Source organism: Cervus canadensis, chromosome 1 (genome assembly GCF_019320065.1).
Source record: "Cervus canadensis isolate Bull #8, Minnesota chromosome 1, ASM1932006v1, whole genome shotgun sequence".
Taxonomy (NCBI): domain Eukaryota; kingdom Metazoa; phylum Chordata; class Mammalia; order Artiodactyla; family Cervidae; genus Cervus; species Cervus canadensis.
The window spans coordinates 26,150,175-26,177,733 of NC_057386.1; the positions used below are offsets into that span (position 1 = coordinate 26,150,175).

At 61.4% G+C, this 27,559-nt stretch overlaps 1 protein-coding gene and 1 non-coding gene across 2 annotated transcripts in view; both read left to right on the top strand.

Moving 5' to 3' along the window:
• Positions 1-27,498, top strand: part of RAI1 (retinoic acid induced 1) — an 84,820-nt gene extending 57,322 nt beyond the window's left edge. Inside the window, exons 3-6 of the mRNA XM_043472610.1 lie at positions 15,057-20,583; positions 24,324-24,417; positions 25,833-25,882; positions 26,168-27,498. Of these exons, the coding sequence (XP_043328545.1) occupies positions 15,073-20,583; positions 24,324-24,417; positions 25,833-25,882; positions 26,168-26,182 (5,670 nt within the window). The 5' untranslated portion in view covers positions 15,057-15,072 and the 3' untranslated portion in view covers positions 26,183-27,498. The remainder of the gene's footprint in view (positions 1-15,056; positions 20,584-24,323; positions 24,418-25,832; positions 25,883-26,167) is intronic.
• TRNAE-CUC lies at positions 6,898-6,970 on the top strand. Its single transcript has one exon. It is a non-coding gene; the product is annotated as a tRNA-Glu (tRNA).
• Positions 27,499-27,559: the final 61 nt, after the last annotated feature.

Here is a 27,559-nt window from a genome sequence, read left to right on the forward strand (position 1 = left end):
CCCATCCGCACACGAAGCCCGTATCCACGGTACAGACCTCTGCACATGTGTGTCCCTCAGCCCCTCACGGGGACACATACAGGATCTCCGGGCTTTGGCTTCTGCACACAACACTGCAGTTCATGTGGTGCAGACCACTCTGGGCCTGGCTGGGCCAGGTCAGAGGCACAGCTGGTTCCTATTTACCAAAGAGCTCTCTCAGTGACTGCACCGGCTTACCCTCACCTCCGTAACTCTACCGGGGCCCGCTGCTGGCCAGGGAGAGAGAGGCACCACATCCACACCAGCACTGGAGGGGCCAAAAGGAGTAGTTTCCCCAGAGGAATCCTCCGTGGTCAGGCACGCCTAGGGGCCGGGCTGGCCCGGGAGAACCCAGGTCCACCCGGGCCCCTCCTCTGGGGTGTGGCCTCGGGCATCAGGTCTCTGGGCTCAGTGCTGTCATCTGTGAAACAAGGGTGGTCATGGGACCCACCCGCGGGACTGGCATGAAGACGAAGTTTGTTGTGAAAGTGCTTACTAGGGCAGCGCTGAGCATGTGAAGTAGTGAGGATGGCCTGGGTGAGCCCTGTACCCACCCCAGGTCTGCAGCTCCTAGGGTCAGTGCTGGGGTCTGGATCTGTTGCCCCTTGGAAGGGGTCAGGGAAGGGGAGAGGGTTTGGAACCATCAATGGAAAGGGGGGATGAGTTTAGCCCAGTTTCCCACTGTCCTGACAGGGACACTGAGGCTCAGGAGGCCTGGACTTGAAGTGACTATGGGTTCAGCAGCATGAGCTGCCCTTCAGTGCTGCCAGGAAGCAGGGCTGGGTGCAGAGTCTGGGGGGCGGAGGGCAGAGCTGCAGGACCCCGGCTCTGAGATAGACGGCTTGGGAACATGGAGCCACAGGCTAGCGCCAGGTCCTGGGCAGCCCTCCTTGGACAGGACAGGACTCAGAGCCCCTCGCCCAGCCCAGCCTTCTCCAGGGGCTGAGAGCTTGCTGCCCTCTGCAGCCCCCAGGCCAGTAGGCAGCCTCACCTGGGAGCTCGTTAAGAGTCGCAGAAACCCGGACTCTGCCCTCCACCCAGCTCACGCACAACAGCGGCACTCTAGCTGGGAGGATGGCTCATCTGCCATGGGGGTCGGGACACATCTGAGCACAGACCTTAACCCTGGGTCCCGGCCCCCGGCCCTGGCCCCTTCCTGAGGACCTGCTCTGTCCCGCCCTTAGCTCCCTGGGAGGCAGAGGCAGTGCAGGGTCTGGCTCTTGCCCTGTGGGCAGCGCTGGAACCCGCTGCCGCCTGTGCTGCCTCCACCAGGCACCAAACACGGCATCTCCGCCAGTCTCACGAACCCGTGTCAGCGTGTCGGGGTACAAGCACGTACTGGAGCTCGTGAGTTGGGGCACGTGAGGCTCAGAGAGGTGAAGTGAGCAGCCCAAGGCCACCCAGCATGGTGTGAAGAGCCGTGTGGCATCAGAGCCCAGGTCTTTACAGGATGGGGACCGAGTTGGGCCAAGTGACAACTCCCAGTGCTCCAGAGCCACCAGCGAGCCCCCACAACTGGCGGGTGTGACTCTGACATCTCTGGAGCCCCCGTCTCAGGAGAAGACTGCCCTCTCCCTGTGGTCAGCGCAGAGCTGGCCGGCAAAGATTCGCCCACAACTTTCTAGGCTCCCTGGGGTCGGGCTGAGTTCACTGCTAACAGCTGAGAGAGGCGCTTCCCCCAGACGCCTAGTGACCGGAAGCTGGGGCGGGCCGGGAGATCTGGCTTAGTTGGAGGGGAGGCCCCAGAGGGCTGGGCCTGGGGAGAAAGAAACATGCTTTCAGCTACAAGCACAGAGAATGGGCAGAAAGTATCCTGTCCATCCTGGGAGAGAAACAGAGTGCTGTTCAGAATAGCTGGACTCTGGACTCAGACAGCTGCCCTCCCCTCGGTTGTGCCCCCCAGCACCTCCACGTCTCACGGCTGCGTGGAGGAGAGGAAAGTCAGCCAGGACAAAGCAGCAGCCGAAAACCAAAGGCAAATATTTTCCGTCCTGAAGACAGCAGTCCCAGGCTGCCTCCGGATTCGAGCTGGTGGTTTGCTTTCCCCCAAAGCCAGTGCTTCTGGTCACCAGGCAGCATGTTTAGGGGAGCTGCCCAGGATCCACCTAGTTTTGGGGAGAGCCAGGAATGGGGGGCAGAGGGGGCAGAAGGGCATCCATCCAAGCCTTGCCCGGAAATGGAAGCTCCCTTCCCAGCACAGGGGCAGCAGGGGAGCCCGGAGCACAGGGTGGCCCCAGCTGTTCATCTGGCAGAGTCCCCCCAATCCAGAATCCAGCCTTGAGATGGAGATTCCCTCTCATATCAAAATAGGAGCTGCCTGTTGTTTGGGCGACGCAAAGCTGCCAGGCCCTATGTGAAGTTGCGGTTTGTCCTAACACAGCCACACACGTGTGAAGAGCTTGTGACATTCATATCTGGGCTGCACATGAGGTTCCTCCTGGGACCCTCAGTAAGACCCCCATCCCCAGGGTGGCTGGGTCTGAAGGGGCTGGGAGGGGCTTGGGGGAGAAGTCGGTGGATGGTGTGATTTCTCTCCAGCTCTTCACCACACCAGGCCCCTGCCCTTTTTATCTCCCAAGAAAAACAGTTTTCTGAAATTTCCAAAGGAGCGAACCAGGGCCTCCCTGTCATCCTTGGCCCTAGAATGGGAGGACTCCTCCTACAAGCTGGGGTAGGAGGAGCTAGGAGCCCTCTCCCCACCCCCTTCCCCCACTCCAGGGCTCAGTTTCCCCATCTGTGAAATGAGAGGTTACATCACCTTCCAGATGGCAGCTTGAGGGTCAGCAGTATGATCTACCAAGGCCCTAGGAGGGGACGGACATGCTGTCCTGCTGTTACGCCTGCTTCCATGGTCTGAGGGTTACTGAGAATTTTCAAGACCTGGGGAAGGCCCCAGGCTCTGTATCCAGGCTGGTTGAGGGGAGAAGCCCCGTGACAACCCCCCCTTTGCCCTGCCAGGGTGTGTGTGCACCCAGGGGATCCCTGCTCTGTCCTCAAGCCTCCTCCTGTCCGGGCCAGGCTGGGCCTCCCAGATGGCCCAAGGGTGTCAGCAGACCAGCTGTTCTCACATCTGTATTCCACTCCAGCTCCAACCGGCCAGGCTTCTTACCTCTGCAGTAATTTTGGCCAGAGGCTGCTACCCTGGGGTGAGAGCCGTGCCTGCTTGCTCCCCACTGCTAGTCCTGGGAGAGAAATCTGGCCCCAGTTCCCAAATATGCCCTGTTCTTTGCTGCTACTGGGCCAGCACTCCCGGCGGGAAGGCCCTTTTCCCTCTTCCCAGCAGGCCAGACCTCCAGTCTATCCCCCACCCCTGGCGGCTCTGCAGCGGTTTTCTCTCGCACCCCGCCTCCCTTCAGGAGGGAGGTGGTCAGGGGGTCGATGCCTGAGCAGTCTGGAAAATGTCAAGTGACTGATCCAGTCGAAGCCCCCAGGGGTTTCTGGGTCCAGCCCTATCCTCAGCCGCCCCCTCCTTTGGGGCGAAGGACAGGCTGGGGTTTGGGTGGGTGGCCTTTTGGAGAGCAGGGTAATGGGAGTGGACGTGAACTTCCTGTGCCTCTGGCCTCTGAGGAAGGGGGGCAGGGGTCTGGGCTGCTAGGTCTGCTGGGGAAGGGACCGGGAGGAGGGGGCAGGCTGGGGGTTGAGCGCACCCCCTCGCCCCAGGCCCGGCCTGGCGGTCCGCCTTGAAGTCGCCGGTGTGCAAGGCTGCTGCTGTGTAAATGGTGTGTGTGTTTGGAGCGGCTTAGGGAGGAGGCTGGAGATGGGGGAGGCAGCGCCCCACTTGGCGCCGCCGCTGCCGGAGGGTCCGCGTGTTAGAAGCTCCAGCTTCGTCGATGATTGAAGAAGGGTGGGCGTTGAGGAGAGAAGGACGAAATCCAGAGGGGGTCTCGGCGCCCTGACTTGGCCGCCCCGCGTCTGTAGAGGGAGAGCTGAGCGAGCGCGGAGGGAGGCGAGGGGACGAGCGCGCCGGGCTCCCCGCCCCCAGCCCAGCCGGTTCCAATATTTCGCAGAAAGGCACGCGGCTCCTAATCGGTCCTTTCCAGGCTGAGATTTAGCCGCGCGATGCCCGTGCAGGGGCGGGGGCCGCGGGCCGGGGGAGGCGCTCGGAGTCCGGAGGCGCTGAGCGAGGTGAGGAGCCTGCGTCCTCGGCTGCTGGGAGGGGGAGGCGGCCGGGCGCGCAAACCCGAGAGGCTGGGAAGGAAAGGGGGGCAGGTTAAAAATAACCCTCTCCGGCTGGGAAGCTCGCGCGCGCTCTCGCCTCGTTCGGTGCCAGAGGACTCCAGGGGAGGTGGCGTTGGGGAGGGCAGAGCGGGATTCCCCCTCCTCGGCGGGCGGGGTGCCCGCCTGCGCGCCGCGGCTGCACGTGTGCGGGGCCATGCGCCCGGGCCCCCGCGCCCGGCCGGGGCGCCCCCTCCCCGGGAGGGGCGCAGCTGGCGGCGGAGGGAAGCTTCGCTCCATTATTCATTATTTACGAGCGTTAATAGGTTTGAGGCGCGGGCGAGGGCACGGTGGGGACCGAGGCACTCGGGCCCGGGATGCGGAGGGAGGGCCGTGCCGTCGCGAGGAGGGGGTCTTCGCGTAGGCCCCGGTGTTGGGGGCGCTCCTTTGCCTGGCTCCTCTCCGCCCGCATCGAGGCGGCAAGGAGCGCCGAGAGGGGAGTGCGGGCCTTTGATTGCGCCCGTCGGCCTCTGTCCTTAGCGTCCTCGCCCTTCCCGGGGCGCTGGGAGGGGGTGCGGGCTGTACGCCCCGCCCTGCGCGCCCCTCGCGGCCGCCGCCGCCGCCGCGTTCCCGACGCAGCCCGGGCCTCATTTATCATCATCTTTGGTCAAGTGGAGTGTGCAAGGAACAGCTGCTTCACTCGGCTGACTTCCGAGGGCGGCTACAGCGGGAATCAGGGAGATGAATGATGGGGGCCGGGGGGGCGCAGCCCCCGGGGTCCCAGCGCGGGCCGGAGGGAGGTGCGCGGCGTCTCCGCCGCCTCCGCCTCGTGGCGAGAAAAGCGCCCCTTCCTCGCTCCCGGCGCCTGCGATCGCGGGACTGCGGCCGGGGGCGCCCCAGGAGGGGCCGGCGCGCGGCTGGCGGAGCCCGAGGTCGCCGCGACCTTGCTGGGGTCAGCGGGTTGGGCGGCGGAGACGGCGGCGCGGCGTCTTTGGTGGCGCTTTCCGGATTGGCGCAGAGGCCGGGAAATCGGGCGGGGGCGGGCGGGGGAACACAAATAGAAGGTGAAATTTTACCTGCCCCTGAGGGAGTCCTGCGGATTTTCTCCGGCAGCGGCAGGCGCTCTGCCTTTGTCTTACACGCCTGAAACATCTGTTGCGGGGGCGGGGGGGGGGCGGCGAGGCCACAAGCGCCCCCGCACGCCCCCCATCCTCGCCCCATCCCCCGCTCGGCCGGCGCCCGCGCCGCGTTAACCCTGCCAACGCTGGGGCGCTTGCCCGCCGCCCCCAGGGGTGCGTGGGAGCCGGGGGCGGGGGCGGAAGGGTTAACGGCCTAGTCGCAGACCCTAATTGTCAGACCCGGTCCCCGCTTCGTTTCAATTACCCTAAGTAGAGACTGAATGCGCAATTAACGAAGTCAGCTTGCCAACTGGAAAGCCGGGCCGCGTTCACGTTGAGAATACTCCACCAGCTGACTCGGACTAAGCAATTTCCTCCTCTCGCTCCCTTTCTCTCTCTCTCTCTCCCCACCCCCTCCCTCTTTTTCTCTCTCCTTAATAATAAAATTATACCAAGCAGTTTGCGGTGTGGCAGGCGGCCAGAAAAGCGTTTCTTTAAACGCCGCCGTCTCACAATTAGGCAGCAAGAGGATTTGACACGCCGCGGCGGCCTGACAGGCGGCTTCCTCCCCTGGGGCTGGGGGAGGGAGGGGCGCCACTTCCCGGCTCCCCCAGGTGGAACCGAGCCGGGAGGGGCTGTCAGGATGCCTCGGAGAGGGGGTGTCAGGCAAGGAAGGGAGGGGAGGTTCCTGCCCAGGCCGGGGAAAGGAGGGGGCGTTCTCGGACCCCTGGGATGCTGGATGTCCAGAAGAGGAGTCTGGACCTCCACTTCTGGCCTCCAGCTCCAAGTTGGTTTTCTGGTGGCTGGGCATTCTGGAGCACAGATCTGTAGAGGGCTCTCAGCCCTTCGGGACCTCCTGGACAAGTTAAGACCCCTGTCTGGGCTTTCACTAACCCTCTGCAAAACGAGGAGGTGGCTTGACCTGGAAGGCTTCTGGTGGCTCCCTGCTCACAGCAGCTGGCCTTGCTGGCGGTGCGGTGGAGGGGAACTCTGGGAGACCCCGCTCCAGCTTTGGCTGTAGATCAGTGGGCCCCACAGAGTGGGGAGAGTGGCCCTTCCCTGGGAGCAGTGAGCAGGCAGCAGCTACAAATGGCGGGTGACTGTGCAGGACTGCTGGGGGGCAGGGGAGGTGGTACCAGGTGGACAGTGGGCATCTGACTCCCCATCTGGGAGGGGTGGTAACTGGGACCACCCACCTGCTCAGTCCTGCCTCCCCTCAGTGGGCCCCCTCCTTCCAGTCGGCCCTGACCACCTCCTTTCCCCACCCCCAGAGCCCCTTGTGGGTGTCACACCCCCACAGTTATCTGTCTGATTGCCTCAGTAGGGCAGAAGTCACTGCTTTTTCTTCTTGCTCCTCGGCACCCAGCTCTGCCCCTGCGCAGCCGGTAAGAGCCGAGCTTGATGAGCGAGTGGGTGTGGCACGGAGGGCTGTGACCCAGCGGCTGTGGAGGGCAGAGCAGAAGCTCTGTCGTCCCTTCCTGGTTGGCTGCTGCACACGTCCTGGCCTCCAGGCCTGTCATCCTCTGTTAGGGCTGTGGTGAGGGTTAGGTAACATACTCTTGCCCCTCTGTCCAGGCAGCATTTAATAGGCATCTACTGGGACTTCCTGGTGGTCCAGTGGCTAAGACTCTGCACTCTCAATGCAGAGGGCCCTGGTTCAATCCCTGGTCAGGGAGCTAGATCCTGCATGTCGCAACTAAAGATGCCGCCTGTTGCAACGAAGACCTGGCGCAGTCAAATAAAATAGTTTTTGAAAAAGGCACCTACTTGGAGCAGTTTCTAGGCTTAGAGCCTACGACACAACAGATGAAACCCCTGCCCTCCTCAGGCTACTTTCCAGCAAGGCAGACACAGGTGAAGTGGCTCATTAGACCATTAATTATGTAATTACCGCTGTGATGATGCCACCAGGGAGCCCTGCAGGGACCCAGCAATGCTGTGGGGCAGGGGGAGACAGCAGGGCCTCCCTCATTGGTGTTGGGGTGGGGCTCCGAGGAGGGTTATGAGCACCTCTGTGTCCTTGGGGCTCCTACCACCCGCCTTTGCAGCCCCCAGAGCTCTGGTCCCATGGGGCCCCCACGGCTCAGTGCTGCCCTCTACCTGGCCCCCAGTGCTCCACTCCACAGTTTTAAGTGGATAGTGCTGGTCTCAGGGCTTCTCCTAGAGTCCAGGGAGTGTTCTGGGGGCTCCTGTTCCCACCTCGTCACATCAGGCACCCCCCAGGTGCCCAGCATTGCTCAGGCCAAGTGCTACCTTTGTCTGACACCAGGGAGCTTGTGAGCAAATACAGCCTGAAGACCAGTTCTCTTGGATCTCTGGGGTGTTAAACTTTTTTACTTGGTTGATAACATTTTATTAAATTTTATAGAAGTCTAGTTGATTTCTAATGTGTTGATTTCTGTTTTACAGCAAAGTGATTCAGTTATACATATATCTATTTTTCAGATTCTTTTTCATTCTGGTTTATCACAAGATATTGAATACAGTTCCCTATGTTCTACAGGAGGATTATCCATCCTATATGTGATAGTTTGCATCAGCTAATCCCAAACTCCCCATCCATTCCACCCTTACCTTTTGGCACCCACAAGTCTGTTCCCTGTGAGTCTGTTTCTGTTCCATAGATATGTTCATTTTTGTCATATTTTAGATTCCACATATAAGTAATATCATGTTGTATTTATCTCTTTCTGACTTACTTCACTTAGAATGATAATCTCGAGGTCCATCCATGTTGCTGCAGATGGCATTATTTCATTCTTTTTTATGACTGAATAGTATTCCATTGTATGTATGTACCACACCATCTTTATCCATTCATCTGCCGATGGACATCTAGGTTGTTTCCATGTCTTGACTGTTGTGAATAGGCTGCTATGATCATAGATAGGGGTGCATGTATCTTTTTTAATTAGAGTTTCCGTCTTTTCCAGATATATGCCCAGGAGTGGGATTGCTGGATCGCATGGTAATTCTGTTTTTAGTTTCTTGAGCAGCCTCCATACTACTCTCCACAGTGGCTGCACCAATTTACATTCCCACCAACAGTGTAGGAGGGTTCCCTTTTCTCCACACCCTCTATGGCATTTGTTATTTGTAGACTTCTTAAATGATGGCCATTCTGATGAATGTGAGGTGGTATTGTACCTCATTGTCATTTTGATTTGCATTTTTCTAATAATTAGCAATGATGAGCCTCTTTCCATGTGCCTGTCAGCCATCTGTAGGTCTTCTTTGGAGAAATGTCTATTTAGCTCTTCTGCCCAGATAACATTTTTTTTTTAATGAGAGATTCTTCTTTCTGTGAAACACTCAGAGGCTCTGGCACCTTGGGTCCTGCATCCCACAGGCAGCAGTCAGCTGGAGCAGCGTCCCTCCCTCCTCACCTGCGCCCTTCACAGGTGCCCTTTCTGCCACCCCCCAGGGAGAGCTTTGTCAAATGAGTGAGGAGGTGCAGCCACAAGCCCCTCATCCCCACCCAAGTGTGTTCTGTACCTGTACTCAGCCTTGTTCTGGATATGTTCATACTGTGACACTTTATGTATTTATTTATTTTTAAACAATTAGACATTGGATTTTGTTTTATTAACTGGAAGCATCTGAGATCTTAGTTCCCCTACCAAGTATTGACCCTGTGCTCCCTGCAGTAGAATGGTGGAGTCTTAACTACTGGACCAGCAGGAAAGTCCCATGTGACATTTTTAAACAATATACGTTCAACACTTATTGTTCAGTGGTGTCCGACTCTTTGTAGCCCTATGGGCTGTAGTCCGCCAGGCTCCTCTGCCCATGGGATTCTCCAGGCAAGGATGCTAGAGTGGGTTGTCATTTCCTTCTCCAGGGGATCTTCCCGACCCAGGGATGGAAACCACATCTCTTGTGTCTCTTGCATTGGCAGGTGGGTTCTTCACCACTAATGCCATTTGCAAAGCCCTTACTTGGGATATGGGTGCGAACAAAACAGGCAAAATCCCTGCTCTCATGGAACTTCCTTTCTAAAGAGGAGAGGCAAAAGTGAAGCCAGCCAGCCGTGTGGCTAGTTACCTTAGAGAAGAGGGGGTGGTGTAGGGGAGATGGAGTGTGAGTTTCAAACACAGTGGTGAGGGTCAGCCACCTGAGAAGGTCACATGAGCAAAGGCTTGCAGCCCAGGAGCCAGAGGAGCCATGGAGATCCTTGAGCATGGTCTTCCCAGCAGAGAAAAGGCCGTGCAAAGGCCCCGAGGCCTGGGGAGATGCTGGACTGGCTGCCAGTTCAGTCCTTTGGTACTTGCTCTTCCTCAGGAGGTCACAGTGGGTAGGGCACACAGGGTGAGAAGACAAGACTGGGGTGAGAGGTGAGGCTCTCTCCTTGCCTTCTTTGGCTCCCCTGAAAGCCAGTGGACAGACAGACTCTTTGGTGTACGTAGCATGCAGCCACCTGCAAGACCAGCAGCACATGGGGCAGCTGGGGAGCCCCCGACACCAGCCTCTGGACCAGCCCCTTGTACTTCAGTGCGTGGGTGACTGACTCCGGCCCTCATAGCTGTCTGCATTCCAGCACCACCCCGTTTCTTTTCCTCATTTTGACACAGTTGGAGAAAAGGGGTCGCTTTTTGTTGAGTGGTAGATAAAATGATGCAAAAGCAGCTGTTATCTACAGGAGACCAATGGGTGTGGAGCCCCCCTCGCCAACTGTCTTCTCCCCCCGGAGGGCTCCAGGAGGCCAGCAACACAGTGGCGCTGACCCCTTCCTGCTGCACCACACCTCATGGCGGGGAGGTGGCTGGGCCATCTCACCCCTGGACCATGGGCCCCTCCAGCCCAGCTGACCCAGGTCTCTGGACCTACTGGCCCTCACATCCCAGAAGCTGCACCAGGGGCAGGGGCAGCAAGCATGGCTTTAGAAGTCAGGGAACAGAGCTGAGAGCTTAGCTTTGCGGCCTGTGGGCTGTGCTGTGGGAATTCAGCAGGTTACTCCTGAAAGTGGGGTCATGGCTCCCTTCCTGGGCAGGGTGCCTTAGGGAACTAACAGAGCAGTAGGCCCACAGGCAGTGCCCCGAAGTGCCCAGGATAGTGGAGTGCTCAGATGGGGCACCACATCCTCCTGGTGGGTGGACCCCAAGGGGAGGCTCTGGTCTGGTGGCCTAGTAGGTCTTGGCTGCTCCGCCGGGGGGTCCTTGGAGGAGGCAGCTTGGTGGGCTTCAGGAAGCATTTTCCAAACATCTGCGGAGTCTAGAAGCCCCACCCCCCCATTCTAACATCCTTCAAAGAGCCCACTTCCCTGGGACCCCAGCCTCAGCAAAGGGGCCTGGCTCTCTGCCTGCCTCTCTCAGGCCTATAGAGTGGCGTGTCGGACCTGAGGGGCTTTCCCTTGGGTGCCGGTGAGCAAGGAGGGCTGCACAGCGTTTATGGGGGTGTTGCGCACACACGGGGTGGAGGGGCTGCCTTGTTCTCTGTAATTCCTTTTGCCCCTGGATAGGCCCCTGCCCCAAGCAGACCTGCCCCAGTGACTGACCCAAGGGCCCTCCCTATCCCAGAGGCCTGGGGGCACTGGGCTGTCTTGTCCTGGGGCCTCCTTGGAAACTCATTCCCCTCCTCCATTCAAGCCAAGCCCTTGGGACTCAAAATAGACCCCACAGAATAGCCGTAAGTTTGACTAGCAGCTGATGGTTTTAATCAAGGTGTCCTGTTCACAGTGTTCATCACCTACGATTCAGAGGGAGGCCCAAGGTGGTCCCACCAGCTCTGATCCTCTTGGGACACCCCCACCCCCAGCCTCCTGGTTCCCAGGTCTTAAGGGGGTTGGGTTTTAAAGCTTTTCCCCTGCAGCTACAGCTCAGAAAACCAGGTCACAAAACCAGCCTGGGTTAGCAGGTGGAATGCGCCTGCAGCCCCAGAGCCAGCTGGGGTACAGAAGCTCCTTTCTCGCCCCCTTCCTCCCTCCCCAGCCCCAGCGGAGCTGCAGTAAGCTCTTGCCTATGCTGTCAGGCCCATCTCCCTAACCTGAATCCTGACCCTGGGCGCTGAAGAGGCCGTGGACCCAGTGAGTTCTCTCTGAGGCTGCTCATGACACAACAGGCAGCCAAGAGTGGACTCCCTATGGTGGGGCGGGCCTGAGCTAGCTTCTGGGGCCTCAGAGGTTGCAGAGGGGACGTTGGAACCCCCTTTCCTCGTCGTGCTCCAGGGGGCCTTCTAAAGTGGGACTTCTTAGTGAGGGCCATCCACGCTGCTGCAGTGTCCATCTGAAAGAACTTCCTGTGAGTGGCTCACAGGCGGGTCCTGGCTTTTCTGAGCCTCCCATTCTCTGTAACAGGGCAGGAGGGTCAAAGCAGTGAGTATGCAGAAGCGAGGAGCAGGCCCCATGGCCAAGGCTGCCCCTGCCCCCCTGGGCCCCACAGTGCCTGCAGGGGGACCACAGAGACTTCTGCTCTTTGCCAGAAAGAAGGGCTGAGCCCTGGCTCACCTGCTACCAAACACCTTTGGGGGCTGCTGGTCTTGTGCCTGGGGTGGGCTCTGGGGCTCATCGCATCCCTTTGCAGGGCAGGGAGACCAGTCGCTGAGGTAGAGAAGCCTTGGGGCACAGGGTGGGCAGGCCAGCTTGCAGGAGTCACCACGGGAGGTGATCTGGAGCTCAAGACTTTCTCCCTCCCTCCTTTTCCCTCTTCCTTTGCTTCCCATTTGGCTAGAATTTCAGAGTTGTGCCTTGACCTAGTGTCTGGCAGAAGGGGGAGGGGAAGCAGGGATGGGAGGCTGGGCTGGACCGGGAGTGGAGTGTTGGCGGGTGCTCCCCTGACCCCCAGCTGGTGCCCTCCTGCCCGCTCCTTCCCTCCCAGGTTCGGAGGTCACCATCTACCTCCTGATGCTGCCCACCCCAGCTCTCCACCTGCCTCTTTCCCTCCTGTCCTTTGCTGGTGCTCTTGAAAAGTAATCATAATCACAATAATTAATAACAACAGAGCCCGTGGCGGCCCAAGACAGCTCTTAAAGAGGCCGAGCCCCACTTTCTCCCAGTGGTGCTGGTGGAACGGGGCCTGATGTCAGCCTTTGTTCCTACACGGATGGGGGGGTGGTGCTGGGGTGAGCGTTCTGCTGCCTTCTCCATCAGGCGTGGGGCTTCTCGTATTTTAATTGAACTGTCTTTTCTTCGAGATAGATGCTCTCACCACATCCAGCTGCTCCTGTGTATCGGAAAACCCACTGTAACACTGCTTGGCGACATTAAAAGATGCGGCAGCTGGACTGGTTAAACAGGGAGGGGGCGCTGGTCAGAGCACACTCTCTTTTTAAATAATGTTTCTGGTAATGCATTTTGGGGGAATGTGAAAAAAGTATATTAAAAAAAGCTGTAGAAATGTTAATGATATCCACAGGACACTCAGCGGGAAATGAGCGCGATCTGGGACTAATAAAAGCCGGGATGTAATTTGTGCAGATAGACGAGGCGAAGCCTCCTGAGCCAGCCTGGGTGTGCGAGTTCCGGGCTTGTAACGTGGCCGGGGAGGGCAGGGCAGGGCCCAGGGGCCCAGCCGACCCTGCCTACCCACGGGGGACACCCTGAGCAGCGGCGCCTCCACCTGCCTCTGACAGCCTGGGCAGCGGGGGGCCGCCCGCGAGTGCTGCCCGAGGGTGGCAGGGGGCACCCACCTGGGAGCTCGGTGTGGGGGCCCTGGGGCTGCCCACCTGCAGGAGCCGCCCGTTAGAACCAGCACTGCCTCCAGCTCTGGGTCACAGCAGGCACTCCTGTCGTGTTTGATCCAAGCCGCGGGATGGACTGAAGTGGGTCAGAGGGGGGCTTCCACATCAGGGCGCCTGTGATGAGCCAGGGAGAGGCCATGGCCGTGGGGCTGGCCCTGGAGTGGGCTATGGGACCCTGTGGTGGGCTTGGGACCCTGCGGTGGGCTTGGGGCCCTGGGGCTGAACCAGCCAACCGCCAAGGGCAGGGAGGGGCCTGGGCTGGGCTGATGGGGCTCCTTGGGGCCGTCCTGGACCTACCCTGGGCTGGACCTACTCAACTCGGGCCCCTCCCAGGTCAGCTGCCCCCCAACCCCCACAACTGCATGAGGAGGTGGGAGCTGGGTGAAGAAGGGGTGACCAAGACCCCCGGGGGAATGCCTCTTCCCTTTCACATCTGCGTGTCTGCCCCCCTTCTCTGTGCCCCCGTATTTTCCATGCCTCACACAGCCCTGGAGGCCCGGAGCACATGCCAGGCCACCCTTTCCTCTTGGGTTTGGAACTGGCCCTGAAAAGTCCCCTGTGCCCTTCTGGGGGCCTGGGCCCTGCAGGTGAGCGAGGTGTGGGTAAACCCAGCGGCCGGGACACAGGCTGCCACCAGCCCTCGTTCTGTCTCCGCGAGCCAGGGTGTCCTTGCTCCTTCCTCCCTCCTCGAAGGGTCTTGGGGGAGGGGAGGGGGGCCACTAGCCTGGACGCTACAGCCAGCCTGTTATGTGACCCCATTGTTCTGCCCTGAAGGGCCCCCCCAGCCCCACCCCCACCCTGAGGTCATTTCCTGACCCAGGATCTTGCTTTGGTGCAGGTTGGACCCCTTGCGTGCCCGGCCCCGAAAATCATAAACAGATGGGCTCTCGGCCTGGCCCTGACCTGGTGCAGGCGGGCGGGGCTGACCTGGAGGCCCAGGCGCCTCAGACAGAGGGACTGCAGCTCTGCCCCACCGCTGCCTCATCAGGGCCGCGCAGCCTGTTTGCGTGCCTGTGACACCAACACAGGAGGCAGGGCCACTGCCCGCGCTCCTGGGAGGGACAGCTTATGCCCACAGTGGCTTGGCGGCCCCTCGTCAGCGTCTGCCAGACGGAGCAGACAGCTTCCAGAGGGCATAGCAGTGATGGAGAACGGGAGTGTGTGTGTGTGTGCAGTGATGAAGGTGTGTATGTGTGTGTGCAGTGATGGAGAAGGTGTGTGTGTCTGATGATAGACAAGGGGAATGTGTGTGTGCAGTGATGGAGAAGGGGTGTGTGTGTGTGTGTGTAAGGATAGACAAGGGGAGTGTATGTAATAGGCACGGGGAGTGTGTGTGTGTGCAGTGATGGAGGTGTGTGTGTCTGATGATAGACAAGGGGAATGTGTGTGTGCAGTGATGGAGAAGGGGTGTGTGTCTGATGATAGACAAGGAGAATGTGTATGCAGTGATGGAGAAGGGGTGTGTGTGTGTGTGTGTGTAAGGATAGACAAGGGGAGTGTGTGTGTGATGGAGAAGGTGTGTGTAATAGACAAGGGGATTGTGTGTATGCAGTGATGAAGAAGGTGTGTGTGCAGTGATGGAGAAGGGGTGTGTGTGTGTGTGCGCGCGCGCGCACACGCACACATACTCACATGTGCAGACTCCAGGCCTCAGTGAGTGGTTTCTGGGGCAGGGCAGGCCATCCCCCGTGCCACGCACACACACAGGCACACACATACACACACGCACGAGCTGGGTCACGCCTGAACACTGCCGCACTGGGGCTAGATTACCGGATCCAGCAGCCCCAGGGGACAGGGGAGCGGGAATGGCTAAATGATTCTGAGCTGGCGGAGAGGGGGAGGGGGAACTGGTGGCAGGAGGGGGGGCAGCCAGGCTGCACCTCCCTGTCCCCGTCAGAGCAGGAATTACAGAGCACGCGGCCCTGACACAGAAGTTGTCAATATGTGCACAGCTGGTGGGGCGGCTGCAGGAGGGGGCAGGGCGGGAGGGGGCTGGCTTTCCAAGGGAAGGAAATGGCCCGTCTGAACCCCGCCCGCTCTGCCCTCCTCCCCCCGCCCTCCCTCTTGCCCTTTCTCTTTTCACAGATAACCAGCCCAAGTCATGCAGTCTTTTCGAGAAAGGTGTGGTTTCCATGGCAAACAGCAGACCTACCAGCAGACCTCACAGGAGACGTCGCGCCTGGAGAACTATAGGCAGTCAAGTCAGGCCGGGCTGAGCTGCGACCGGCAGCGTCTGCTGACCAAGGACTACTACGGCCCGCAGCCCTTCCCCGGCTACGAGGGCGGCGCGGGCACGCCCGCCACCGCGCGTGCTGGTAAAGGCCTGTCCTCGCCGCAGGCCCCGCCAGGGAGGCCGGCCTTCGCAGGCTACACCGTCCAGGACGGCAGCCCCTACCCAGGCCGCTACTCAGGCGAGGAGGGCCTGCAGGCCTGGGGGGGCCCCCAGCCACCCCCTCCTCAGCCGCAGCCCCTGCCAGGCGGGGTGGGCAAATATGACGAGAACCTGATGAAAAAGACGGTGGTGCCCCCCAGCCGGCAGTACCCTGAGCAGGGTGCCCAGCTGCCCTTCCGGACTCACGCCCTCCACGTCCAGCAGCAGCTGCCACAGCCCCCGCCATCCCTGGCATACCCCAAGCTCCAGAGGCAGAAACCCCAGAGTGACATTGCCTCCCCGCTGCCCTTCCCCCAGGGCGGCCACTTCCCCCAGCAGTCCCAGTCCTTCCCCGCCTCCTCTACCTACTCCTCCAGTGGCCAGGCCGGCGGGCAGGGGGCCCACTCCTACAAGAGCTGCACGGCCCCCTCCGCCCAGCCCCACGACAGGCCGCTGACCGCCAACGCCAGCCTGGCCCCCAGCCAGCGGGTCCCGAACCTTCACGCCTACCAGTCCAGCCGCCTCAGCTATGACACACAGAAGCAGCAGCAGCAGCAGCAGGCCCTCCAGAGCCGTCACCATACCCAGGAAAGCCTGCACTACCAAAACCTCACCAAGTACCAACACTATGGGCAGCAAGGCCCAGGTTACTGTCAGCCGGATGCAACCGTCAGGACCCCAGAGCAGTACTACCAGACCTTCAGCCCCGGCTCCGGCCACTCACCCGCCCGCTCCGTGGGCCGCTCACCCTCCTACAGCTCCACCCCATCACCACTGATGCCCAACCTGGAGAACTTTCCCTACAACCAGCAGCCACTCGGCCCTGGGGCCTTCCCCGCCGGCCTCACTGACCACAGCCACTTCATGCCCCTGCTCAACCCCTCCCCGACAGATGCTGCTGGCTCTGTGGACACCCAGGCCGCCAACTGCAAGGCCCTGCAGAAGGACAAGCTTCCTGAGAGCCTGCTGTCGGACCTCAGCCTGCATAGCCTCACGGCCCTGACCTCCCAGGTGGAGAACATCTCTAACACCGTGCAGCAGCTGCTGCTGTCCAAGGCGGCCGGGCCTCAGAAGAAGAGCCTCAAGAGCCTGGTGGCCCGGACCCCGGAGCAGCACAAAAGCCAGCACTGCAGCCCCGAGGGCAGCGGCTACTCGGCCGAGCCAGCGGGCACACCGCTGTCGGAGCCGCTGAGCAGCACACCACAGTCCACGCACGCTGAGCCGCCTGAGGCTGACTACCTGAGCGGCTCTGAGGACCCACTGGAGCGCAGCTTCCTCTACTGCAGCCAGGCCCGAGGCAGCCCCGCCAGGGTCCACAGCGGCTCCAAGGCCAAGCCCGAGTCCGTGTCCACCTGCTCCGTGACCTCGCCAGACGACATGTCCACCAAGTCTGACGACTCCTTCCAGAGCCTGCACGGCAGCCTGCCCCTCGACAGCTTCTCCAAGCTTGTAGCCGGCGAGCGGGACTGCCCACGACTGCTGCTCAGTGCCCTGGCACAGGAGGACTTGGCCTCTGAGATCCTGGGGCTGCAGGAGGCCATCAGCGAGAAGGCTGACAAGACCTGGGTCGAGGCTCCGGGCCTGGCCAAAGACGCCGGCAAGCCGCCCTTCTCTCTGGAGAACCACAGCGCCTGCCTGGACCCTGTGGCCAAGAGTGCATGGCCACGGCCAGGGGAGCCGGAGGCCCTGCCTGAGGCCCTGCAGCTGGACAAGGGCAGCAGTGCCAAGGACTTCAGTCCGGGGCTATTTGAAGACCCCTCTGTGGGCTTCACCACCGCTGACCCCAAGAAGACAGCTGGTCCCCTCTCCTTCGGCACCAAGCCCACCCTGGGGGCCACTGCCTCAGACCCGACCGTGGCTTTTGACTGCTTCCCAGACACGACCTCTGCCGGCTCCGCGGATGGTGCCCACCCCTTTGCCTGGCCCGAGGAGAACCTGGGGGATGCCTGTCCTCGCTGGGGGCTGCACCCCAGTGAGCTCACCAAGGGTCTGGAGCAGGGTGGAAAGGTCACTGACAGTGCCGGCCAGGACGAAGCCCGAGAGGCTTCGGCCTGCCTGGGCTTCCAGGAGGAGGCGCCCCCTGGGGAGAAGGCTGCGGTGCCCCGGGACTCCCAGCAGGAGGCGGCGGGCGGAGTGAAGGAGGAGGCGGGCGGGCTGCTTCAGTGCCCCGAGGTGGGCAAGGCCGACCGCTGGCTGGAGGACAGCCGGCACTGCTGCTCGGCTGCCGACTTTGGGGACCTCCCACTGCTGCCGGCGCCAGGCCGGAAGGAGGACCTGGAGGCTGAGGAGTACTCGTCCCTGTGCGAGCTCCTGGGCAGCCCTGAGCAGAGGCCAGGCCTGCAGGACGCGCTGTCGCCCAAGGCCACGCTGCTGTGTGGCAAGGAGGAGGTGGAGGAGGTGCTGGACCCCAAGGCTGGCTGGGGCTCCCCATGCCCCCTCTCCGGGGATTCGGTCATCTTGCTGGGCCCCACCGTGGGTGCCGAGTCCAAGGTTCAGAGCTGGTTCGAGTCCTCCCTATCCCATATGAAGCCAGAGGAAGAGGGGCCCGAGGGGGTGCTGGCCCCAGGGGATTCTGCCGCCGTGACCCCGGAGGCCTCCCTGGCACAGAAGCCGAACAAGCCTGCTGTGCCCGAGGCCCCCATCGCCAAGAAAGAGCCCGTGCCTCGCGGCAAAAGCTTGCGGAGCCGACGGGTGCACCGGGGGCTGCCTGAGGCTGAGGACTCCCCGTGCAGGGCACCGGCACTGCCCAAAGACCTGCTGCTCCCCGAATCGTGCACGGGGCCCCCCCAGGGACAGATGGAAGGGGCGGGGGCCCCGGGCCGGGGGATCTCAGAAGGACTTCCCAGGATGTGCACCCGCTCCTTCACGGCCTTGAGCGAGCCCCGTACACCCGGACCCCCAGGCCTGCCCACCACTCCTGCCCCCCCAGACAAGCTGGGGGGCAAGCAGCGAGCCGCCTTCAAGTCAGGCAAGCGGGTGGGGAAGCCCTCCCCAAAGGCCGCGTCCAGCCCCAGCAACCCGGCCGCCCTGCCTGTGGCCTCTGACAGCAGCCCCATGGGCTCCAAGACCAAGGAGACGGACTCACTGGATGCACCGGGCAAAGACCAGCGGTCCATGATCCTGCGGTCCCGCAGCAGGGCCCAGGAGGCCTTCCACTCCAAGCGCAGACGGCCCTCGGAGAGCCGACTGCCAAACTGCCGCGCCACCAAGAAGCTCCTTGCCAACAACCACCTGCCCGCCACGTTCAAGGTCACTGGCAGCCCCCAGAAGGAGGGGAGGGCGGGCCAGCGGGCGAGGGTTCCCAAGCCTGGTGCCAGCGGCAAGCTCTCAGATCGACCCCTCCATGCCCTCAAAAGGAAGTCAGCCTTCATGGCTCCCGTCCCCACCAAGAAGCGCAACCTGGTCTTACGCAGTGGTGGCCTTGGGGGAGACGTGAAGGAGGAGGGGGCCGAGGGCTCCCCCACCCTCTTCAAGAGGATGACGTCTCCCAAGAAGGCAAAACCCACCAAGGGCAATGGTGAGCCCACAGCGAAGCCACCACCCCTGGAGACCCCAGACACCAGCCTGAAGCTGGCCTCACGGGCGTCCTTCCAGGGGGCCATGAAGACCAAGGTGCTGCCACCCCGGAAAGGCCGGGGCTTGAAGCTAGAGGCGATTGTGCAGAAGATCACCTCGCCCAGCCTGAAGAAGTTTGCGTGCAGAGCACCAGGGGCCCCTCCCGGGAATCCTGTGAGCCCATCCCTCCCCGAGAAGGAACGTGGGCTCAAGAGCACTGGGGGCAGCCTTCTGGGGACAGAGGAAGGTCTCTTAAATGTGAGCCCCGGGCAGAAGTTCCCGGCAGCTCTGGGGGCCGAGCCATTGTGCAGAAATCCGACCAATAGATCCTTAAAAGGCAAACTCGTGAACAGTAAGAAACTGTCCTTGACCGATGGTTTCAAAACGGAGGCCTTCACGTCCCCAGAGGCCCTGCTGCCCGGGGGCACTGCCCTGGCGCCTAAGAAGAGAAGCCGGAAAGGCAGAGCTGGGGCCCTTGGACTCCCCAAAGGCTCCCTGGAGAAAAGGCCTCACCTCGGCCCAGCTCTGCTGCTGACTCCCCGAGACAGGGCCAATGGCACGCAGGGGGGCAGTGAGGACAGCTCTGGCGTAGGAGGCAAGAAGCCAAAGACGGAGGAGCTGGGCCTGGCTGCCCAGCCCCCAGAGGGCCGGTCCTGCCAGCCCCAGACGAGGGCACAGAAGCAGCCAGGCCATGCCAACTACAGCAGCTATTCCAAGCGGAAGCGCCTCACACGGGGCCGGGCCAAGAGCACCACCTCCTCACCCTGTAAGGGGCGGGCTAAGCGGCGGCGGCAGCAGCAGGTGCTGCCCCTGGATCCTGCCGAGCCTGAAATCCGCCTCAAGTACATTTCCTCCTGCAAGCGGCTGCGGGCAGACAGCCGCACTCCCGCCTTCTCGCCCTTCGTGCGGGTAGAGAAGCGGGGTGCGTTCACCACTGTTTGCACTGTTGTCAACTCCCCCGGAGAGGAGCCCCAGCCCCAGAGGAAGCCTTCCTCTTCCTCCTCCTCCTCGTCCTGCTCCTTCTCCTTGGATGCGGCCGGGGCCTCCCTAGCCACGCTCCCTGGAGGCTCTGTCCCACAGCCTCGGCCCTCCCTGCCCCTCTCCTCCACCATGCACCTGGGGCCCGTGGTTTCCAAGGCCCTGAGTACCTCTTGCCTTGTTTGCTGCCTCTGCCAAAACCCGGCCAACTTCAAGGACCTTGGGGACCTCTGTGGGCCCTACTACCCTGAACACTGCCTCCCCAAAAAGAAGCCAAAACTCAAGGAGAAGGTGCGGCTGGAGGGCACCTGTGAGGAGGCCTCGCTGCCTCTTGAGAGGACACTCAAAGGCCTCGAGTGCCCAGCTGCTGTGTCTGCTGCTGCCACCACCACCACCGGGAAGCCCCCCAGGCCTGATGGCCCAGCCGATCCGGCCAAGCAGGGCTCTCTGCGCACTAGTGCCCGGGGCCTGTCCCGGCGGCTGCAGAGTTGCTACTGCTGTGATGGTCGGGGGGATGGCAGTGAGGAGGCAGCCCCAGCTGACAAGAGCCGTAAGCACGAGTGCAGCAAGGAGCCGCTGGCCGAGCCTGGCGGGGACACCCAGGAGCACTGGGTGCATGAGGCCTGCGCCGTGTGGACAGGCGGGGTCTACCTGGTGGCCGGGAAGCTCTTTGGGCTACAGGAGGCCATGAAGGTGGCCCTGGACATGGTAAGAGGCCAGTCCCGCCAGGTGGGGTCCTTGGGTTCTGCAGGCAGTCAGGCAGGCCTTTCCAGTGCTGTGGTGTGAGCCAAACAGACCAAGTCACAAATGAGTCCGGAGGCTTAGCCAGAGAGCAGAGGCACCCCCAGGCCAAGATAGGACACAGTTGCCCACCCTGTCCTAGACCTCCCTGCTGCCCACTCAGCCCGTACCCACCACACACTCAACCGACCCCTTCCAGCTGCAGCCCTTGCACCCTCCTGACACCTGTCTCCAGTAATCAGCAGGACACTGAGTCCCCAGATGATAAGGGGCCTCAGAACTGCCTGCCTCTTATGATCTGAGGTGGATCAGGGCCTTGGAGACAGAGCCCCTCCAACAACAGGTGGCTGGATAGTCAGCCCTTGTCGGTAGGGTGGTTCAGGGGTCTTTCCTGCAAAGCCCTGAAATATCCCAGAGGAACTGCAGTCGCTGTGTGCCTCTAGGCACGTAGCCTAACCTCTCTGTGCCTCCTTTTCTTCATCTCTAAAGTGGGCATAACAGTCCCATGAAGCTGTCACAGCTGTGCCTGGCCTACCCACGAGCCCATGACGTATCTGCTGGGGCTGTGACAGTGGCAGCTCTCTGACGACACCAGCATGTCGCGTCCCAGCAGTGAATGTCACTCTGGTTACTACAGCTCTCCTGCTCCACGAGCTCCCTGCTGTGGACCATGCTTCTGCCCCCTCGCCACACTGCTGTCCAGTGTCTCCTGGGCAGGCACCCACCATGCCACCCTCCAGCTCACTGCCCTGCACCCTCCCTGCCTGCCCACCTGCTCCCTCTTGGTCCCCACTCCCCCAGCCCCGATGAGCAGCCCTGTGCTGGCCGTCACCAGGGAGACGACTTTGCTGTCCACATCTTGTTCCCTAATCCTCTGCTACCAGGATGGGGTCCAGGAGCTCTCCGTGCCAGGGAAACCCTCCGCCAGCCTCCACCCTGATGGAGGAAGGCCCTCCTGGCCTGACAGCCCAGGGCCCCTGCGCTTCCCTGCTCAGTTCTCCTTTCCTCCCCTCCTGTGTTTTTGCTTCTCTCTCATCACTGTCTCCTTCCCAGCTTCCTTGAAATAGGTTCAGGTGTTCCCCTCCACTGAACGATGACGCCCAGGCTCAGATCCCCTCCAGAAGGCGCCGGGTGGCCTACCCCCAAGGTGCACATCCTCTCGGCCCCGACCCGGCTGTGCTGCTTCTGCACCTTGTCTGAGCTTGAGTGGGGGCCGACCGTGGTCCGTCCTCAGTTGCCTGTTCCGGGCGCTTTGGTCTGACATCACTGACGTCACCGGCCTCCTGCTGGACTGAGGCAGATGCGGGGGGTCTGAGTGGCCTTGTGCTTTCCTGGTGTCACATGGCTATTAAGTACTGGAGCACTTGGCCTGGTGGTCCCATCTCTGCCCACTGTGCCATCCTCCATGACGGGTCCCGAGGCCTCCCACCTGGGGAGCGGCCCTGGAAGGTTGGAAGTGGCGGGGGAGGGATGTTCACTGGTCACCGGCAACAGTGTCCACTCCAGTTACTCAAGGATCAGAAGAGCCTCCCTGCTAGAGAGGTGGTCCTGGGCTGGGCTGGGCTGGCTGGGACTAGCAGCCAGGCAAGCCTCCGAGGGGCTCATGGGAGCAGCACCCCACCTGGAGGACACCCTGGGAAGACAGGCAGTGTCTGGCGCTCCCCAGGTCGTGGTTCGTCCCCCTCCCCTCTGACAGCCCAGGCCTCCCAGGGCCACCTGCCCCCCTGAAACCCTTTCTGCCTCGGAGCTTGGTGGCCTAAGGTGGTCTTGGAACCGTGTGGACCCCAGTTCCAGTCCCAGCTCTACAGGGAGCCAGTTCCATGACCCCAGCAAGTCACTGTCCACTGTGAGCCTCAGGGCACCAAGCCCATCAGCAGGCTGTGACTGTGTGGATGGTGGATGGCCACATACCCCCCACACCCACACAGTAGGGGCCCTTGCTCCCACCTTCAAACCCATCAGCTCTCTGCTGGATCAGAACTCCTGTGCAGGCCTCCAGGGGCACGCCCTTCTGTGTCCCCTGCTGCAGCCCCCACACCATCTGTCAGCCCTGAGCCACACCATGCCCACCACCCGGGAGTCTGCCTCTCCCTTGAACTGCTAGGGCCCTTGGCCGCCCCCAGGGGGACAGATCAGAATGCGCGTGCTGGGTTTAGGAGGGCCTGAGGCCTTGCTCTGCTTCCACCTCTAGAGGCCTGTCTCCAGGGTTTGAGGGGCCTCTGTGCAGATGGGGTGCGAGAAGCCGTCAGCCGGAGGAGCCCACTGTCACTCTTCAGCCATCAGAACATCCAAGGGCTGCTGTGGGTGGGACACTTGGGCCAGGTCTGGGGGCCTGTTCCTGCTTCATCACCCCTTTGTGAGCCAAGAAATGGGGGGCCTGGAGACTCAACCCTGATCAGAAAGACACCACCATTCAGAAGGAGCATATGAACACTGGTGTTCCCTCAGTTTCCCACCCTGCCGCTCCCCACCCCAGCTGGGCACCAGAGGGAGCATTCTCAGGCATGAATTAGAGCCAGGAAGGGTAGAGACAATCCCTGGCCTCTCCCTCCTGCTGGGAGTGGGCTCCCCCCAGTCCTTGGAAGGAGCCCACCTGCCCCAGCAGCACGGCACCATGATGGCCAGCCTGTGCCCCAGCTCCGTTGCTGGGCTCAAAGTCCTGTCCAGCTCCTCCTGAGCTATGTGCCCTCAGGCAACTCACTGGGCTTCTCTGAGCTCTCATCACTCACCTGGGTAAAATGAACAATGATGCCAGCGCCATCAGGTCGTTACAAGGAGGCGGCCTCCACACGGACCTGGTGCGTCAAACTGCAGTTACTGGTTTCTGTGACTCAACCTCCTGGCGTGGGCCTGCTCCCTTCTCTGCTCCCCTCTCCCATCTCAGGCCTCTGCTGCAGTGGGGGCCCAGGGTCTGCGGGATCTGGGGTCTGTCCCTCCCCAGGCCTCAGGTTTTGCTTTGCTCTTCCAAGGGTCTTCTTAGCATCACCATCCTCTCCCAGTTGGTCCCCCTGCAGGCAGCCCTCAAGCTCAGCAGACCCATTTCTGAGACCCAGAGTGGCCCAGCTGCCTTGCTGGCTGGCCTGGGGTTCACATGCACCCTGTGTCCGGGCACCAGCTGTGTTACCCCCTCCCAAGTCCTGGCAGGGGGTGTTGAATGGCCCCTCAGGGTGGGGCCTCTGACTTGCTTCAGTGCTGCTTCTGCCACCAGAAAGGGCGAGAAACAATGCTCACCACCTTTCCTGGAGTGGGAGGGAGCCCCAACTTCACTGTAGAGTAGGCCCATGAAGGCAGTCCACCTGGAGGTTGTGGGGAAGAGTTGGCAGGCAAGGGCACGGCCAGGTGGTGACTGGCCTCGTAAGTTCCTGTCACCCACTGGGCCCCCAGGGTCACTCCTTCAGTCTTTGAGACCATCCCGTAAGGCAGGAGCCGTCCCTGCTGTATGAAGCAGGTGGGAAGAGCCGTGGTGCTCAGCTGATGTCACGCAGTACACGGTGGCCAAGCCATCACTCGCCCACATCTGCTGGACGCAGAGACCCCTATGGTTATGCACGAGGTCTCCCACCCACCCAGAGAGCTCCCCACCCAAGGTGCCGATGACCATCCTGAGCTCCCCCACAGCTGCCTTTTGAGGGCCTGTTCGGAGAAAGGGGTGGGGGCCTCCCGGGCCCCTCAGCGGCAGACTCACCTGTCTTCCCTCTCCTTGCCAGACTTGTTCCAGCTGCCAAGAAGCGGGGGCCACCATAGGGTGCTGCCACAAAGGATGCCTCCACACCTACCATTACCCGTGTGCCAGCGATGCGGGTAAGTCAGCCCTAGCAGACAGCAGGTTGGGGGATGCGGGCACAGCTCCTTGAACCCGCCCCACTCGACCCCCCCTGCTTCCCTCTTCTGCCCCAGCAGTTCTTTATCTTCTGGTGTCTCTCAGCCAGGCCCTCTGCTGGGCAATGCTGGCGAGACACGTCATTCCTCAGCCACCTGCTGGAGAAGCACAGACTACAAGGTTGAAAGCTGTATGTGAGCTGCTGTCGCCAAGGGGTGCCTAGAGCTGGGGAGGATCTCAGGCCTCAAAGAGCAGGGCTACCGGGCTGGGCCTCTGAAGTCTGAATAGGGGTTCACTGAGTTGGCGGAAAAAGGGGAGATACAGTTCAGTGACAAAAACTGAGTGGGATGGAAGGAGAGGAGATTCAAAACAAGCTGTGGAAGGGGGAAGCAGGGCCATGCCAGGCTCCCTGCACCTGCCCTGTTCTTTCTGCTCACTCACTCATCTGTTCTGTGGGCATTTATTGAGTACCTACTATTGCCAGGCACACAGAGCACAGACTGCCTGGGCCAGAGAGCCTGGAGCCCCTGATCCTGGTGGCATCCTTCATGCGTGGCCTGGGTGCATCCCTCCACGCCTCTACAGTCAGGGCCCCATCTGTGAAGCAGAGGGGAGAGTCATTTCTTTCTGCAGCTCTCTGGGGCAGGCAATGAGGCCATGCACACGACCCAGAGAGGGCAGCACTGGTTCAGTTCGGGGAGGGCCCAGGACCTCTGTCCCCCGCCCCCTGCTGCCCTGGAAGGGGGTGAGGGTATGAAAACCTTGCCATATGACAGAGCAGAGGCCTCCCCTGCCAGGACCCTCCCCACTCCCGCCGCCCTGGGAGCCCCAGAGGCTTTGGCACAGAAAGCAGGGGCTGCCGTACTGGAAGGATGGCAAAGAGGGAGGTGGCCAGTGTCCCCAGGCAGGGGGCAGGCCTGAGGCAGGGCAGGCTGTGCCGCTGCTGTATTAGCTGCATTACTAAGTCTCAGGGAGGCGCATAGGGGTTGGCGGGCAGAGCCCACCCAGGTGGCTGTGGTCAGCTAGCAGCTCAGCTGAGGCTGCTGGACCCAGACGAGGTCTGGAGCCTTCCCAGCTCTGCTCCCGCCCCATCTGTCTCCAGCAGGCCCACCCCCAGTGCCGGCCAGGGCGGGGCAGAAGGGATGTGCTGTTGGATTGGCTTGGCTGTTTGCAGGCGGACAGGCTGGAGAGTTAGGGGAGGCCTCCCTATGACGAGAGGGGGTTCCAGGGGGAGGAGAGAGTAAAGGACAGGCAAGCCAGCGGGGCTGGAGGGCAGTCAGAGTTTGACTTACTCTGAAAAGAAACCTGCAACCGGGGGCGTCCAGGGCGGTGGGCGCCCCCCTCCCGGCCACACACGACGCCAATTCTGACCGCGCGAACTTCTGTTTGCTCATAGGTTGTATATTCATTGAAGAGAACTTTTCTTTGAAATGCCCCAAACATAAGGTGAGTGACCGCGAGCCCCCCTTGGAGGGGCCCAGGCTGGAGACCATACCCCGCCGCAGGCCCATCGGCTCCAGGCAGACCTGACGGTGGCGGGTGCGCACGCGAGGGCCCCGGGCCACTTAAACTCCCGCGCGCGCCGGGGGCGGGCCGCGGAGGCCAACCTCCAGGCCGAGCTGCCGGCGGGGCTTCTTCGCTCTCACTGCGGATCCGGGGCGGGTCCGGAGGGGTTGACCCCTTGGCATGTGCACCGCCGTAGGCAGCGCGCCTCGTGTCTCTTTCCCTCAGAGGCTGCCGTTGTAATCCACTCCCGGCCGGAGGAGCCGCCGGAGCCAGCCCGCCCGCCGCCGAGGAGAGGAGCCGCAGGCGTAGCCCCCGGGCCTTTGCGCTGCTTCCGGCGCGGGTCCTGAGCGGATCCCTGATTCGGAACCGAACCTTGGATCTGGCCGCCTTGGGCGGAAGCTAGTGGTCCCCGGTTGGGTAGAAAACACGTTCTGGATCCGTCTGCTCCTGGCACCGGACGGCACAGGGCCTTCTCGCCCCCATCCCCTGGCCAGGCTTGGAGAGGGGTTAGCCCGCGGAGCGGCCAGACCCCTTGGGACACCCAGACTCTGGCGGGGCTGGGAGGCCTGTAGCCTGGGGACACATTTCTCCCTGAAAGTTCCAGGATGACGTGGTACACATTCCACGTGGGTCGGTCGTGGCCCGCAGCCGGACACCCTGGGAATGGGTAGGGATAGGGGGATTGGCAAGTCCTGCCCGGCAGAGGAGGGGCTGGAAGCTGTGCACCCTAATTGCCCAGCCTCGGCCAAAACCTGCGTGAGGTCTGGAGGGCCGAGCATCTGGGGCCTGTGCTCGAGGGACGCGACCTTCCTGGGCGTGGGCAGACTTGCCCCTGCTGGCTTCTGCCTGTTCCCCTTCCAGCCCACCCCATCCCTGGAGCCCAGCCTGGGAGCGCAGAAGGAGTCTCCATCCCTGGCAGACTCGTGACCAACCCTCCGCACGACCACCGTCTCCAGGGGCCACAGCGCCACTCGCACGGGAGCGGAGACAGCGCTAGATCCATGTACACACCTGTGTGCCCCTCTATATATATGTCACATAGAATGTATATATGTTGGGAACATGCTCGCTTCTCCGTTTGTCGCCACTGTGCGTCGTGCGCCCCTTAGCACGGGGCCCTTGCTGGGAAGGTGGCTCCAGCGCTGCCTCCTTCCCCATGCAGCCACCACCGCCCGGGCCAGTGCCCACCAGTTCGTCCGCCTGTCTGTCCGTGTCCTCAGCTCTGTCCACGCTTCGATAGGCCTGACGCAGCCCCACCCTGGGGCCGCCCTAGCAACTTCTGTACATATGACTGTAAAATGGTGAACGTGTGTATTATATCCAGCCTCGTTATATAGTGTATATATATGTATACATATACATATATATAATATATATGAAGACTGTAAATGTTAAGACGACTAGTGTTCTTATTAGTATATTGCTTCACACTGAAGATTGTGTGTATCGAGCTGTTTCTAAAAGATGTTTATTTTCCTTAAGAGTAAAAAAAAAAAAAAAAACAGTCATTGCATTCAGAAAAAAAAGTCAATAAAGATACAACGATTGTTTTGGAATTCTGCAGCCCGTGGATTCTGACCAGATTCTGCTGGGAGAGGGTCCAGGCTTTAGGGGAGG